This window comes from Ischnura elegans, chromosome 7, assembly GCF_921293095.1.
Source record: "Ischnura elegans chromosome 7, ioIscEleg1.1, whole genome shotgun sequence".
Lineage (NCBI taxonomy): Eukaryota > Metazoa > Arthropoda > Insecta > Odonata > Coenagrionidae > Ischnura > Ischnura elegans.
In genome coordinates, this window is record NC_060252.1 from 45,623,299 (window position 1) to 45,637,643 (window position 14,345).

At 37.7% G+C, this 14,345-nt stretch overlaps 1 protein-coding gene across 3 annotated transcripts in view; it reads right to left on the reverse strand.

Moving 5' to 3' along the window:
- Positions 1-14,345, reverse strand: part of LOC124162826 (transcription factor SPT20 homolog) — a 60,671-nt gene that overhangs the window by 31,754 nt on the left and 14,572 nt on the right. For all 3 annotated transcript variants that reach the window (XM_046539493.1, XM_046539494.1, XM_046539492.1), the window contains exons 5-9: positions 9,452-9,583; positions 8,850-9,154; positions 3,318-3,753; positions 1,546-1,699; positions 233-700 (exon numbers count right to left, since the gene is read on the reverse strand). In XM_046539493.1, coding sequence (XP_046395449.1) covers positions 233-700; positions 1,546-1,699; positions 3,318-3,753; positions 8,850-9,154; positions 9,452-9,583 — 1,495 coding nt within the window. The remainder of the gene's footprint in view (positions 1-232; positions 701-1,545; positions 1,700-3,317; positions 3,754-8,849; positions 9,155-9,451; positions 9,584-14,345) is intronic.

Sequence of the window (14,345 nt, forward strand, 5' to 3'; positions counted from 1 at the left end):
CACCATTTCCACCATTAGCTAAACATCATAAATGCTCACATTGATTGCTTATTGATATGATAGGTAAGGACTAATGAATAAAAAAAACCAGAAAGAGAATAAGCTTATTTCTAAAACAAACTACTTCCATGTCATTATCACTTTAAAAATGTGGAGTATTGGCTTATTCAGTGTACATTAAATCAATTCAGAGAATGGCACCACCATTCTACTAGGTTGACAAGAGACTCACCAGCCAAAAGAGCTGACAGACCCGGCACAGAAAGTCCTGCAGTTGAGGTCACTGAGGTTGACGTGCCCTCGCTTATAACTGTGGGAGAGGGATCGGGGATGACCCGGGGTGGGCAAGGAGTGACCCGCTCAGTGGCATTGAATGGTGATGTGGAAGATGGGGCTGGCAGGGGTGACGCGAGCAAGTGGGGTGGCGACGAAAGGACTGGGGGCGAGCAGAGTTGAGATGCCAACAAGGGCGAGGATGCTTGAACTCGAGACACACAAGGGGTGGGCTGCTGCTGAAGGGGACTACGTTGCTGAGGCTGTGTGGCATTCAAGTGCGGAGCATTCTGATTACGGGCATTGTGGGGCAATGGGTTGCTTTTCCTCACTGGAGTCTTCTGCACGGGCACTGGTTGGCTTGTGATTGTTCGGGGTGGCGCTGCGGGGCGTGGAGGGCTGCAGGTTGATGAGCTGTTCGAAGCTTCTGTGGTCAGAATAGCAATGGTCATAGAAATCACTTTCCTTGTCAAAAATAAGACTACAGACTTAAGGAAAGACACAGAGTTTTGGGGCCTTTCAAGAACTTTTGACAGAAAATGAGAAGTTACCCAGCTCTTACCATCCATTAAGCCAAAAAAATCGTAATAGCTTGTATTATCAGACGTATTTACATGAGTATTAAAGCAGAAGAAGTTAAAAAAATGAAGTATGGATGCACTGGGAAGATGACCCGATTGAGAGGACATTAAATACTTCAAGATACATAACAAATTAATTATTTATACATACATTAGAGAGTAAAATAACACAGGATATTGAACAAATTTAAATTTGAAGATAATAATAAGTAAAGAAGAGTCATAATCTATAAGTTCAGGTACAAAATACAGCATAAATGCAAAATAGAAAAAGTTTTTGTCCAAAACTCATTAATTGATACGTAATTCCATTTTACATTAAGATTTTTATCTATATAGATATAATAAGTCTAATTGCCAACATAAAATCCATAAAATCTGTTTAAATAGATTACAATGCTGCTGATATTACCCTACAAGACAGTGAGCCAAAATAATTTTAGACAACAAAGATGAAAACGTCGTTAACCACACAATTTCATTCACTACCAAGAACGACACGAGCAACAGATTCACTTGCCACCTAAGCTTCCACTTGATTTTCATTAACTCCCAGCCAGAGCATCATCCTTTGGTAATATTTAAGTCAAATAAAGTGATTGATCCTATGAGCATATAAATGAAAATTCAGGCATCAAAATCACCAGCACTTTCAGAAAAAATAAAGGAAGTTCTTTGAATAGAACCCCACCTTTAGCTCTCTGGAATTGAATGGCAGAGTTCATTAGACTGGTTACAAGGGCACTGATGTCAGGGTGGGTAACAGGCCATGGAGATGTAACTGTTTGTTGTTTAGGTTGACTTGGAGCCACTGGCTGCACTACCTCTTGCCGAACAGGTCTTTGCTGCAAGTGACAAGAGATAAAAATGCAAAATTATTAAATGTATCAGCAGCAACGTCAGTTTCTGTCCCAATCATATCATGCAAGCACACCCTCCTAATGAATCAAGGGGTACCTTAAAACTATGGCAATTCATCAATAATTTGAACCGATCCTTATGTAGGCTCCCCTCGGTTGATGTAATTGAAGATTTAGCTCTTTTGGGCTTTAATCTGTGTCAGTCCATTGACCTGAAGAAGGTAGTTGCAATATCAGGGTAACTGTCATCTAGAAGACATATGGATCCATCCCAGATTAAATTCCAAAAGAGCTACATCTATATTTTGAACTAAGACATAAAAGCAAACAGTGGCAGTTATTTTTTTCTTTAATACTGCTAAATGTCTGTAGAGAAGTTAGCAGTAGATACAAATATGCCCCACACAGAGTGTCCAGGCAATCAAAGCAGAAAAATTTATGCATAATTCCAGGTCTTACAGGGAAATTTTACAATACTTCAGGTTAATTCTTACGTGATTACTCTGATGTATAGGAATTTCAAAACACCCAAAATTACTTAAATATTTTAAATAATATTATATTTATGCATCATTTTACATTCCTAACTTAAATATTTACACTTATTAATAGAAATTTTACACTTACTTCATGAATGTCTCACTTGGCACCTCAAGACATTTGTCACAATTAAAAGAGTTAGCTAATATATGTAAGTGTAAAATTTCTATTAAATATATGTTTCACAAAATTGTATTAAGTAAAAATTCCAATATCCTCATGTGGATTACACCCACAGATAACTGTACGAAGAATAAGTTATAAGGTGTGTGAAAAATTCATACTCGGCAGGATTAAATTTTTGTGGTCCGACAAAACATGCACAACTTTTTTTGATGCTGGGAAGTATATCATTGCATCAGAAAAAAATGGCTGAAGATCATTGTTTTTCTTACATATCCTGTGCATTTAGCAACATAATTTTTTGGCATTTGTGGCACATAATTCAGAGTTTCACCCTCCCTAAGCACCAGGCCCGAGCTGGACCCCTTCATAAGGCGGTGGACGGCTGTGGCCAGAGGGCATCAGCACTATGCAGAGGGAGTACTGGAATGTTCCAGAGTGAATTATATTAATTTAAATTATTGCTTTGATTACTCAAGACGGTGATAATTACGTTACATGATACATCATTGAAATCAAGTTAACTGCTCAACGTTCATATTCTGAGGGTAAAATTTGTCAGTTTCAGAACAGCAGGGTGCCAAAGATTTTCAGGACCGAGGGTGCACCAGAATACCTCCCGGTGTCCCAGGAGCTCAGCACAGGCCTGCCAAACACTCTTCAAGCCTACTCAAATGGTTACCATGTGCTTACGCTACAGCTATATGCTTGGGCTAACAACTTCGACGTTTGGACAGTTTGCAGGTGCATACGAAACAAGTGAATGTTCTCATGCATGAGGTTGATGCGTGCTAGCTCTGGGAAGCATCCAAATTGGTCACACCTTGAGTCTTTAAATGTTCCTTAGTCAAACTAAATTAGCAAAATAATTTTAAAAACAATTCCCAAAGCTGAGTGATCATAGCAAAGGACACAATATAAAGGATATAAGTATTCTCACCACAACCACTGTATTTGGTGTTCCATTGGGGACTACTAAGCTGGCAGTAGGATTTCCAATGATAGCATTTGGAGTGAGAGGCGCCACTGGGGTAACCACAGGAGGAGGTGGAACAACTGGACTCGGCAATACAGGGGTGGCCGCAGGAACTGCTGCAACTGGCACGGGGGCTACAGCAGGTGCCAATGTAGGAGCCAATACGGGTGCTGGTACAGATGCCGATGCAGTTGCCGATGCAGATGCCGCTGCTGCAGCTGCTGCTGCCGCCGCCGCTGCGGCAGCAGCTCTCTCACGCATGCCAGACGTGCAGGTGACGCGAGGGCGCTGGCCAGGCACTGTGTGGGAGATTCGGACCGATTTCCTCCCTTCTTCTGTGAAAATCTCCGTGAACTGCTGTATATAACGATTTGCATGTGCTCGTGTACCCAAGGAGAACCTGGAAAATAATTTAAGGTAGTGGGATTTGGAAGCATGAGATAAAAAATTCAATAAATGGGATGGCCCATTTTCAGGGTCACCATTTAATCATTAAATTTAACCTGGATTGTTTCTGGCTTTACTTTGTGAAAATCCATTCTGAACAATAAAAGTCATGGTACTTTTCACACGATTTATTCAATACTATAAAAAATAAATATTGAATAAATCATGTGAAAAAGTACCATAACTTTTTATTGTTCAAATTTAACCTGCATAGATAAAACAACTCCTAAAAACTGTGAGGTCAATACCAGGAGCCAAAGGCCCCAGATGGCCTCATGAAACCTGGGGCTCTTTCAGAACCGCCAATTTTGCTTGGACCCTTAAAGGATGTGAAAAGTAAAATGAAAGAACACGCGAGACCCTTGCCGTCGTTACAACCCAAAAATCTTTTTTCTTGCAGTCATCATCACACTTAACATTATAATCGTCAAAATACATTGGGAATGGGGGTTCCATCTCGCGCCCTTTTTGGTTTAGCTTTTTCATTGCAACTCTAAGGTTTTCATATTTCAACTCTAGCACTACATTTTGAAAGAAAATACTAATTAAGGCTGATCAATGAAGTGATTGAAATAACTATGATAATGAAATACAGCAGACTCTCGATTATCCGGCTGTGGTATCTCATTGTTGCAGATTATCCATGCATGATTTTCACTTTCGATCAAAATTTATAGCGATCGTTATAAAAAAATAAAATCAGACGCAAAATCATCGGAATTAAGTACTGCATTAATGCTAGGATACACTGGCCTTATTATTTCCGTTAGAATCTCCTTCGTAAAACGGAAGTGATTGCATGCTAGCTGCATTTATGGGACCATCATGTTCCTGTTTTCCAAGTCTTGCAGTGCCCGACCGCGCTCCGTGATCACGGATACATGTCCCGCAGCACAGTACATGAAAGGAGAGGCAGAAAATCCTCTCCATATCTTGCGTAAGAGGGTTCTCCCAACGGGATCTAAGGTGCCAAAACAACCACCAAAAAAACTAGCCAACAATACCACATAAAGCTAAGTTATTTCTAAGGGGCAGTCAACTAGAGGACGCAGGTTGAATGCATAATTATACAAGGATTTCTAATGCATTGTAATGGATATTTCATAGTCTTTTTTAATTGCTGAGAGTCTTTAAGTCATTGGAGATGTGCTAATATCAATATTTTTCAGAATCAACCATTTCTCTGTCCAATATTTTGCAAATTTTATTTTTGATCATCAAGGCTATTCGCAAGACTAATACAGTACACTCCTGATTATCCGGGCTAATTATGGGGAGAGACCACACGAATAATTGGAAAACATGGATAACCCAAACTTTTACTTAAATGTCTTGCAATGTTATCAATTTACCTAAAACAAAGAATATAATTCTATTTATGCAGGTATTCTGTTATTTTAGAGTGCCCGGACTCAATGAGAGCTTTCTTTGCAAGTTCGCAATCTTTTTAGCGGCGATAACATGGTTATACTCGTATTATTAATTAACACCGCAGGATAGGATAAAGAAAAATGCTGCAAAATTTTTTTTCTTTGGCTCCAATTCTCAAAATATGGTTGCATCTCTTACACAGGTGCATTTCTTACATGAGTTTACACGGTAGTTGACTAATATGCTAAGAGGACATTAATCAATCGATAACTCATTTTATTACAATAATAGGAACATGTGATTAACACATTGAAAAACAATCAATAAATTATAACCATAAATAATTAACTTAATAAATTTACATATACAGGCGGTCCTCGACTTTCGTACACTCGACTTTCGTACAATTCGCACTTTCGTACGTTCAAAATTGACACCTTATACTTGACTTTCGTACGCTAAATTCGGACTTTCGGACGTTGGTTTGTAATTTTTTTTAAACTCCCGCGATGTTTATTGCGCATCCCAACATTCAATTGTTTCAAATGGCAGTTTATACGAACAATACGAACGTATATAATTAAGGGAATTGTTAGTAGTTGACTCTAAATTAGGTGATTTATTTGGGAGAGAAACTGCCTGCTATAGGCTCCTTTATCAAGAGAAGAAGAAAGCCTTCATTGAAGATATTTTTCAAAAGAAGTTGACTAGACATCATCAAATGGCTTTCAATAAAACTAGTAAGATCTTCTTTCTAATTGTGTTTTTTTGTTTGAGTGCTGTTGGTGCTGTTTGATTCATGTACACCTTCAGCAACGATATTGCACGAAATATCACCCAAATTCCGTTTGTCTTTTGTCTTTTTTGAATAACATGCGAAATCTGCGAAATATACGCGATCACCAACATGTCACCTGCCAAATGTCGAATTTTGGTGTAAAAATTAAAAGGCGTTCAAAGTGCGGGTTCAACAACTACATTTTATTATGCTTCTTGATATGTCTTTTTATTTATAGTGGACGTAATAAGTGGAATGTCAAACTAAACGCCGAGAAGAAGTTTCACTCGATGGCCTACGGAGTTCTTGTTTTTTAAACTTTTATTCGCATTTTCTGCGTATTTTCGAAAGAAATTAAATGATTTGGGGAGTTTTATTAACATATTATTAAAATTAAGTCAATTGAAATGAATTCCGTGAAAAAAAAGGTTTTACTACGTATTTTCTGCTCTTTGGGAACGTAACTCCTAATTAGTATGGAAGTCAATGGTTCGACTTTCGTACATTCGACTTTCGTACACGTTTTTGGGAACGCATTGTGTACGAAAGTCGGGGACCGCCTGTAATTGAAAAATATCTACAGCAGACTCCCGATTACCCGCAGTTTATCCATGTTGCGGCTCATCCGTGCATGAGTTTTACTCTTCCTCGATGTTTTCCGCGATATAAAAAAATTGATCGGATGCAAAAGCAGCAGGATTTTTGTATCGCAAGGCTACACTGGCCTTACTATTTCCACTAGGATCTTCTTCATAAAATGAAATAATTTTACTTCCTTTTTAATGAAAAATTGTTGGACCTAGAAGAGCCATTAGCTTGAGTCTGCCTGGTGGCAAGCATTTCTTTTTTAACCGAACGGGAGTTACTGTAAATGCACTTGGAGAATAACTCGCATCATAAGTCATCATGTGATCATTTAAGTCACATTGAAGACGTGAAAGATAAGGCAGTTCCTTTCGACTCATGAATGGCTGGGCACCATTATATCGAAGTACAAAAAGAGTCTGGTGTTGTTATCAAAAATGGGAAAGTAAAATATTCCATGAAGACAAATCACATGTCTAGTGAGTCTAAAGTCCTGGCGCTGAATTCACAGAAGAATGCTGACAGAGAAGCTATACCGCAAATCTTAATCTATTTCTGTTCATTCATCACTGACGGCAGCTGTGCAGTTATTTAAATTGCTCACTTAAAAAAAGTGATCTATAAACACAGGAAAAATCTTTATGGAATATCCTGGGTGCCATGGGATCTGTATTATCTATGGAATGGTACCTGGAGTTAACCGACAGCTGGGTTTATTTGTGCCATGAGGTAAGGGTGGGAGGATAGAAACCCTGTATTGGCATTAGCCAGGTTGTAACGATTGGTTTAACCAGGGCTTAACATCCCATCTGCCAGACAGTGTATTGTACTGGAAGTTCCCTCCACACTACTCTAAGCAGGAATACAGCCATCTCTGAAAACTTTCTGCCTCCAGGACATGGACCTGCATCCACAGGGTGTGAAGCCTTCGTGATGCATTAGTGAAATTTTGCTACCTAATTATGGGGTTAATTTGGATGACCTTCCTGTGGTATCTTATTTCTTCAATCTTCGGTTTGTCTATAGGTGGTAAAATGAATTTCCTGAAAACCGCTGATAATGAGCCAACTTTTCAAAAATTGGCTTCTCTGTGAACATTTAGTATCACCATTCCAAAATTTCTCCAGTATGTTAGCCTTGCGGCTTACTGCCAGAAACGCTAGACATTCAACCGTGGGTAAAGTTGTTCAGGAATGCAAAATTATGTTTCTCTTAAACTAACACATGATCAGTGGTGTTGCTTGTGAGTAAATAAGATTATTAGGTATAACTAATAACTTCAGGCTTTACTTTGTGAAACCTCTCCATATTGGAAGTAAGGAAATAAAACTTTTTAAGGTTCACTGTTATTTAATTATGGGCACAACCCGGGCATGCAAGATCAGTCACCTGACGGTGTAACCAAGTTACGAAACCCGGGTCGTGCCCATAATTAAATGACAGTGAACATTACAAAGTTTTATTTCCTTACTTCCAAGATTATTAGGCTTCAATTTCTTGCCTCCAAATGAGTGATTGCATCCTGCAAGGAATGCAGACCCTATTGAAAAGGATTTCATGCTCCTTTGCTGAAAACCTCACATATGAAACTTCCTCATTTATGAAACTTTTTTTGGTTCTCCTCTAAAAGTTCTTTGGTGCTACTTGTACATCGCTTTCTCCTTATTGAACATGAACTCATAATTACGGATTTCCTCGATGAGAGTTTTCATCGCCTCTTTAGACCAATTTTTGCTCATTTTAGTTTTAGGACTGCACCAGGCGATAGAACATATACACACTTGAAATCAATGGTTTGTGAGTTTACTTTGTAAAATGGTTACATCATAGAGTACAAAATAATTGTTGTATTCCACAAAGTATTTAAGAAAAAAAAACTCAACCAGTTTCGACCTTTTCTGGTCATTATCAACAGGTGGATGATAAATATAGTTACCTGAAAAGGTCTAAACCAGTTGATTTTTTTATGCATGCTGTCTGGAATACAAAAAAGTTTAATTTTGCATCGTTAATGTATACATTTATTTACTATAATGTTCATGTAGACGATGAATAAGTTTAAACTGTGTGTCAGCGCTTGGCAATGCTTTTTTGTCTAAGGCCCTGTGATTGGTTTCATGCAATTGGATGAAAATTTAGAACCTGTCCTATCCATTTGGACCAAACTGAGTTTGATACAAATGATTGGACCAAAAGCTAGTTGGGTGAAAATTTGAATGTGGGAGATAGTGTGCATCTGTTGTCTCAAAATTTGAGACAAAAATTTTGTTTCACATTTGACTGTGGGACACCGACTTAACTCCATTTAAGCTCACCTGCATGAAGCTCCATTTTGCACTCCTTCCCTGTAATCCCTGTCCACGTACAACTCCCCGAGATATTCTCCATTTGAGGGTCTCTGAAGGATGGTGAGCCTAATGTGGTATACCCTGGAACCTGACTGGCTCGTACCACCACTGGAACCACCTTTCTCTGCTTCCAAAACGTACTCCTCAACCAGCTGAGGACTGCAGTCATTTGTCTCCCGAGGACGCTCATATGCTCGGGCATAACGCAGTACATCTACTGATGGTGGAGGACTTGGCACAGCTAATGGAACATCCACGCTTTCTTCTACCAACTGTGTAAGAAATAATGAATATTTTTCAAATACAACAGCAAAATTGCTGCAATACTTGACAAAAAGACATAAAAGGGGGATAGGTTTTAGTAGCTTAAAGAAGCATTATTAGTACCTACTAATGCATAACACAAAGGAAATAATAGATACAATATAGAGTAATTATTGACTTAAATTTTTCTACAGTACATACCTATATCATTAGTCCAAATTTATAACATAGTTGATAGACTTTCTTACACCGAATCAAAAAGCAAAGATTATTTATCTACCACACTGTATACAAAACAAGCTAACCTGTTTAACCAACTTGGCACTTGGAGCAGGCACATTGTGGGATTTTGATTTTCTTTGAGCGAGGAATTCCTGCAGAGGTAATGTTGGGAGAACTGGTGACTGGTCCAATTTTCTCTTTCTGTTCATAGAAGCCTAAAAATAAATAATTCATAGTTAGTAAATGAAAGTAAACACTAGAAAATTACAAGGCAAACATGCACACAAAGAAATATGGACACCATCACTGATTTATTGCCATGAGGTGTTGACAATGTTTAACATCTAAAATGAAACAGACCTATTTGATCCTTTGAATAGACAACAATTTGACACGAGAGTATATGCCCATTCATTAAAGCTACAATTAGCATTTTCTCCACCACCATATCAAATAAAATATTCCCAACTCTTCTATGCCACTGAACACAACTGATAATACCTACGAATGAAACTCGGTGAGAGGCAGTAGAATCAAACTCTCATTAATGGAAGCAATTTTGCAATAACCACTGAAAACCATTCATTGGATTACCATTTACAGTGGAACATGTGAGATCTCTTTCATTTATGACTTAAATTGATTCCTAAGAACAGCTTGAGTGTAATGTGCATACTGTGTGAATGGTATATACAGCAAGCTTCCCATCATTCAGGCTAATGATAGGGAGAGGAGGCATACATAATCTGAAAATACAGGTAATCCAAATTTTCACTTTTATTTCTTGTAAAGTTCATAATTTATGTAAAGCAAACAATATATTACCATTTACGCACATCTGTAGTCTGTCATTTTAGATTGCTTCCCAGACTCATAGAGAGATATCTTCATCTGACTACAATCTTTTTAGAGGTGACAACGTGATTGTACTCGTATTCCCACTGCTCTATGTACTCCAGCAATTATATTGTACTCCAGTATTACTGTCTACACAGGTGAGCGCTTGACTGTTACCCATGCAATCTCTACTTCCTTCTCTGCTTCCACTTCCCTCACTGCCTTCACTTCTACTATTCCCTTCCTCTTCAGTTTGACTTTTACTTGTCACCATGTAAACATGCCTAAGTGCAACGAAATCTCCGGTTCCCTTAAGCTGTATTTAACTGCACGAGAGGCCACAGCAATTAGTACCCATTTTTTTACATTAATAGGTACTTCACATTTCTACAATAGATACATTTTTTTCTTAATTTACGATTGTGGTTAACCATTGAAGAATCTTCTAAATTAATCAAGAGTTTTTTCTAGTTGCTCATTGTCTTCTGCAACGCTAGAGTAGACATCAAAGCAAACTTGAAAGGTTCCTTGGCAGCAAGTAAATAAAATCATTCTGTTTCACAAACAGAGTTCTAATGGAAATAATAAGCCTTGCATTGAAATTCAATAATTGTAGTGTTTTTGAGCCCATTCTATTTTTTTGTAAAGATCATGGAAAACATCAAAAGAGTGTGAAATTCATGCATGGATAATCTGCAGCCGAACAATCGAGAGTCTGTTGAAGTATTCATACTTAGTATGTTCTACAATGAGTAAGCCTCTGAACTGCTAATCAAATTGCATTTTTCTATTGAAATTGCCTCTTTAATAGTCTACATGCAATCGGTTGGCCTAAGTCAGCAATAATTGCTTTAAGGGCAATATATCTGCTCACATCCATGCAACCTTCTCGCGACAGCCATCAATGAACATAAGGCAAGTCATCTCTACAGCTTTTCCAATGAGTTTTGGCTCAACTGATACAGGTCAAGCACAACTCTCACAAAGACGGCTGTTGAACTTTCACCCACTTGGAGATTTGTTATACCTATCGGCGTCCTTGTTGATGGTATCAATGGTCTAAGGTGCAAATAGGTCAATTACAAAACCTGAGTTCCAATCGTGAGGAAGAACAAAATAAGGATTAAATAATAGGTATGTATCCTTGAATGAGTAGATTTTGAGAATGCATGATATTATTTTGAGAAGACAGAGTGTTGCTGCTTGGACCGGTTGCTGGTTTTGGGGAACCACAGGTCTAGGTTTGCATTACTCTCCAAGTCTCGTTCCCTTAGCACACACTCTCCTTCACTTATCGCCATCCTGAGCAACATTTTATGATGAGAAAGAAAACAAACTAATGTCTGACCTCCTTCATAACTGTGAAATTTTACAATGACGAAGCTTCCCTACCCTTTTCCATACAAATTGCTTTTGGACAATAGAAAAGTGTTCGTAACAACAAAATTTCATTATATCTGTGGAAAGTAACCACATATGCAATTTTTTAATTTAATTTTTATAAGGTCACATGTTGGAACATCCATTTACACTTCAATGAAACTATAATTACTTTAAAGAAATTTTTACACGGAAAATTTTCCTTGACCACATTTTCATATTGGCATGCTTGCTTACCATAATTACAACAGAATTTTTCTGGAATAATTTCACAATTAAATAACTGGGTAAGTAATGTGTAACTGAGGTGCTAAAATAATTTACAGCATAGAGGCAAGCCACATGAAATCATCTTAACGACCGCAACCAGCCAGTGGGCCATGGATTTTTGACTTCTCACATTAATAGCAAAGTAGTCGCTATAGTCATTATCTAAGTCAAAATTATAAATGAGTCTCAATAAAAATTTAATTTACCACTAATGTAAATTTTAATAATTATTACACAATTATTAGTTATCATCAGAGTTTACAATACTCAATGCCATGCGTGAGACCAATCCAGAGCGGTCATTGTAACTTCTTTCACTTCATTATTTTATTGCAAGGACATTCATATTTGGATTTACTTCAAAATCATTCGGTTCTTTTAATTTTTTTCGCCCATTAATGTGTTATCATTGACCTATAGTGAATGTCTTCCACTAAAATTAAGGGATATTAAGTTTATTAAAAATGGGATCATACACATTTATCTAAGCTATGAATTAGGATTTTCATGACCAGTGCTTATTAGAACAAAATATGAAAAAATTAGAAAATATCATAAAATAATGGATAGTCAAATTCAAGTTTCGACTAGCAATGTGAAATATGGAGCAACTGTAAGACAGTGAACTATTGTTAGTACAAATTCATTGGTACCGAAAAATTGGCACTTCAAAATTCCACCTACATAATTTCATAAATTAAAAAAAATCACACAAAACGTGTACTACGGTTTTTCTATGGTCATTTTTCTTTATAAAATCGTTTTAAATGTTTTTGAATACTACTTGTTAAAGTATTCTTCAATACATTCTAATAACAGAACACCCACCCATGCCTCACTTTGCACAAGGGATGCATTCACTTGCACTAAATGAATTTGCGTTATTTGAGAGCATTTTAAGATGGGGAGGATAGGGATGCGTTCCCGGTAGCATGGTTGTTGGCTATCAAATTTCCTATAAAACATTTATATTCCTATTTATAGCCTTAGAAAACCTAATTTGTTTAAGCATTTATAGTTTAAAATATCTTTAAAGATAGTTGGCATACATTCAAAGACATTGTTGCTCAACAACTGTCGCACTGTATTCCTGAGACCCAGTAGGCCGACAACTGCTGGGAAGGAATGAAGCCAATGTGTTTGAGACTCTTTCTTGGACCCTTTTAAGTCTTTACCGTGTTGAAGCTATTCATACGAAACTCGGCCACCGCTCCATTTCTCCACCGTGACTACAAATGACCTTGAGGGCTTATGGGTGGAAGTCAGCTCATCCGATAACCTATGATGGCAAAAATGATATCTCAAACCGCATTGCTTTCAAAAAACTTTTTCCTTTAGCTTCAAAATTAATTAATGAACTGAATTAACTAATATCATTCAGTTAAAGAGATGAGATACTTCGGTAGGGCAGCTATCCAGAAGGCATGACCAGTAGGTAATGTTTTTGCTAAAGATGCACGAATAGTATCCGCAAATACTCGAACACCTCAAATACTAGAAAGTATTCGATATTCGAGATCTCGAATAATTATACTATATGTACGATCTCAAATACCTCGAATACTTTGAATTTCGCACCCTACACTGTCGCACGCACGTCATTGGTAGTTGAATCGGAAACAACGTAGAGGACTCTAGTCGTTTAGTGCATGCAGCGCGGTTTTAGGCAAGTTGACGAACTACATCAAATTCATGGAAAAGAGTGGTGAAAAGATATTGTTCGACGTGGGGAACCGAAAATGATTGGGGGGAAAAAATCCGAAAATCCCCGGCTTCCCCTCAAAAAAATTAAAAATGGCGGGAAAAAAAATTTGACTTCTGGGGTACCTTCCATTACGCAGTCAGTGAATACACATAGCATATGTTGAGCTCCCCTTTTCTCAATAAAAATGTTTCCACACATTAAATACATTGAATTTGAATAGAATCAATAGGTCATTAAATTTAATTGCAACTGCTCAATATGCGACATAATTGACAATTTTTAGAACAGTATTGACTTCACATGTGATGAGGGGCACGAACAGAACGAGACAACTGCTCAAAAAAGGGGAGGCGAGGTGGAAAGGGGAGGAGCACAATCCCTCTGTACCTCTGTCTTTCAAGCAATGAAACTACGACTGAGGGAGTCCAGGACAAACATGTCAGATCTTGCTAGTTAGTGATGTCGTTCTCTTCAAAGCGAAGCTGAGTGAGCTACATTATATATGCAGTTGGCATTTCCAGTCTGTCTCCTCTTGTTTGAGGGGCTAATGCTACACTTGTTTCATTGAAAATTGTGACGTTTGGACAATGTTGAATATTAGAATGGTATAGTTGTTACTAAAAAACTTAATGGCAATCAATTAGAGCTGAAAAAAACTAAAATATCGTCAGAAATGTGTTGCACTTCGTCTCATTCCTTTTTAAATCTGGTGCATTTCATTCAATTCCCAAAGCTATCGAGTCATCTTCAGGCCCAGAAAGTCTTTCACCTAGCATTTGTCCTCC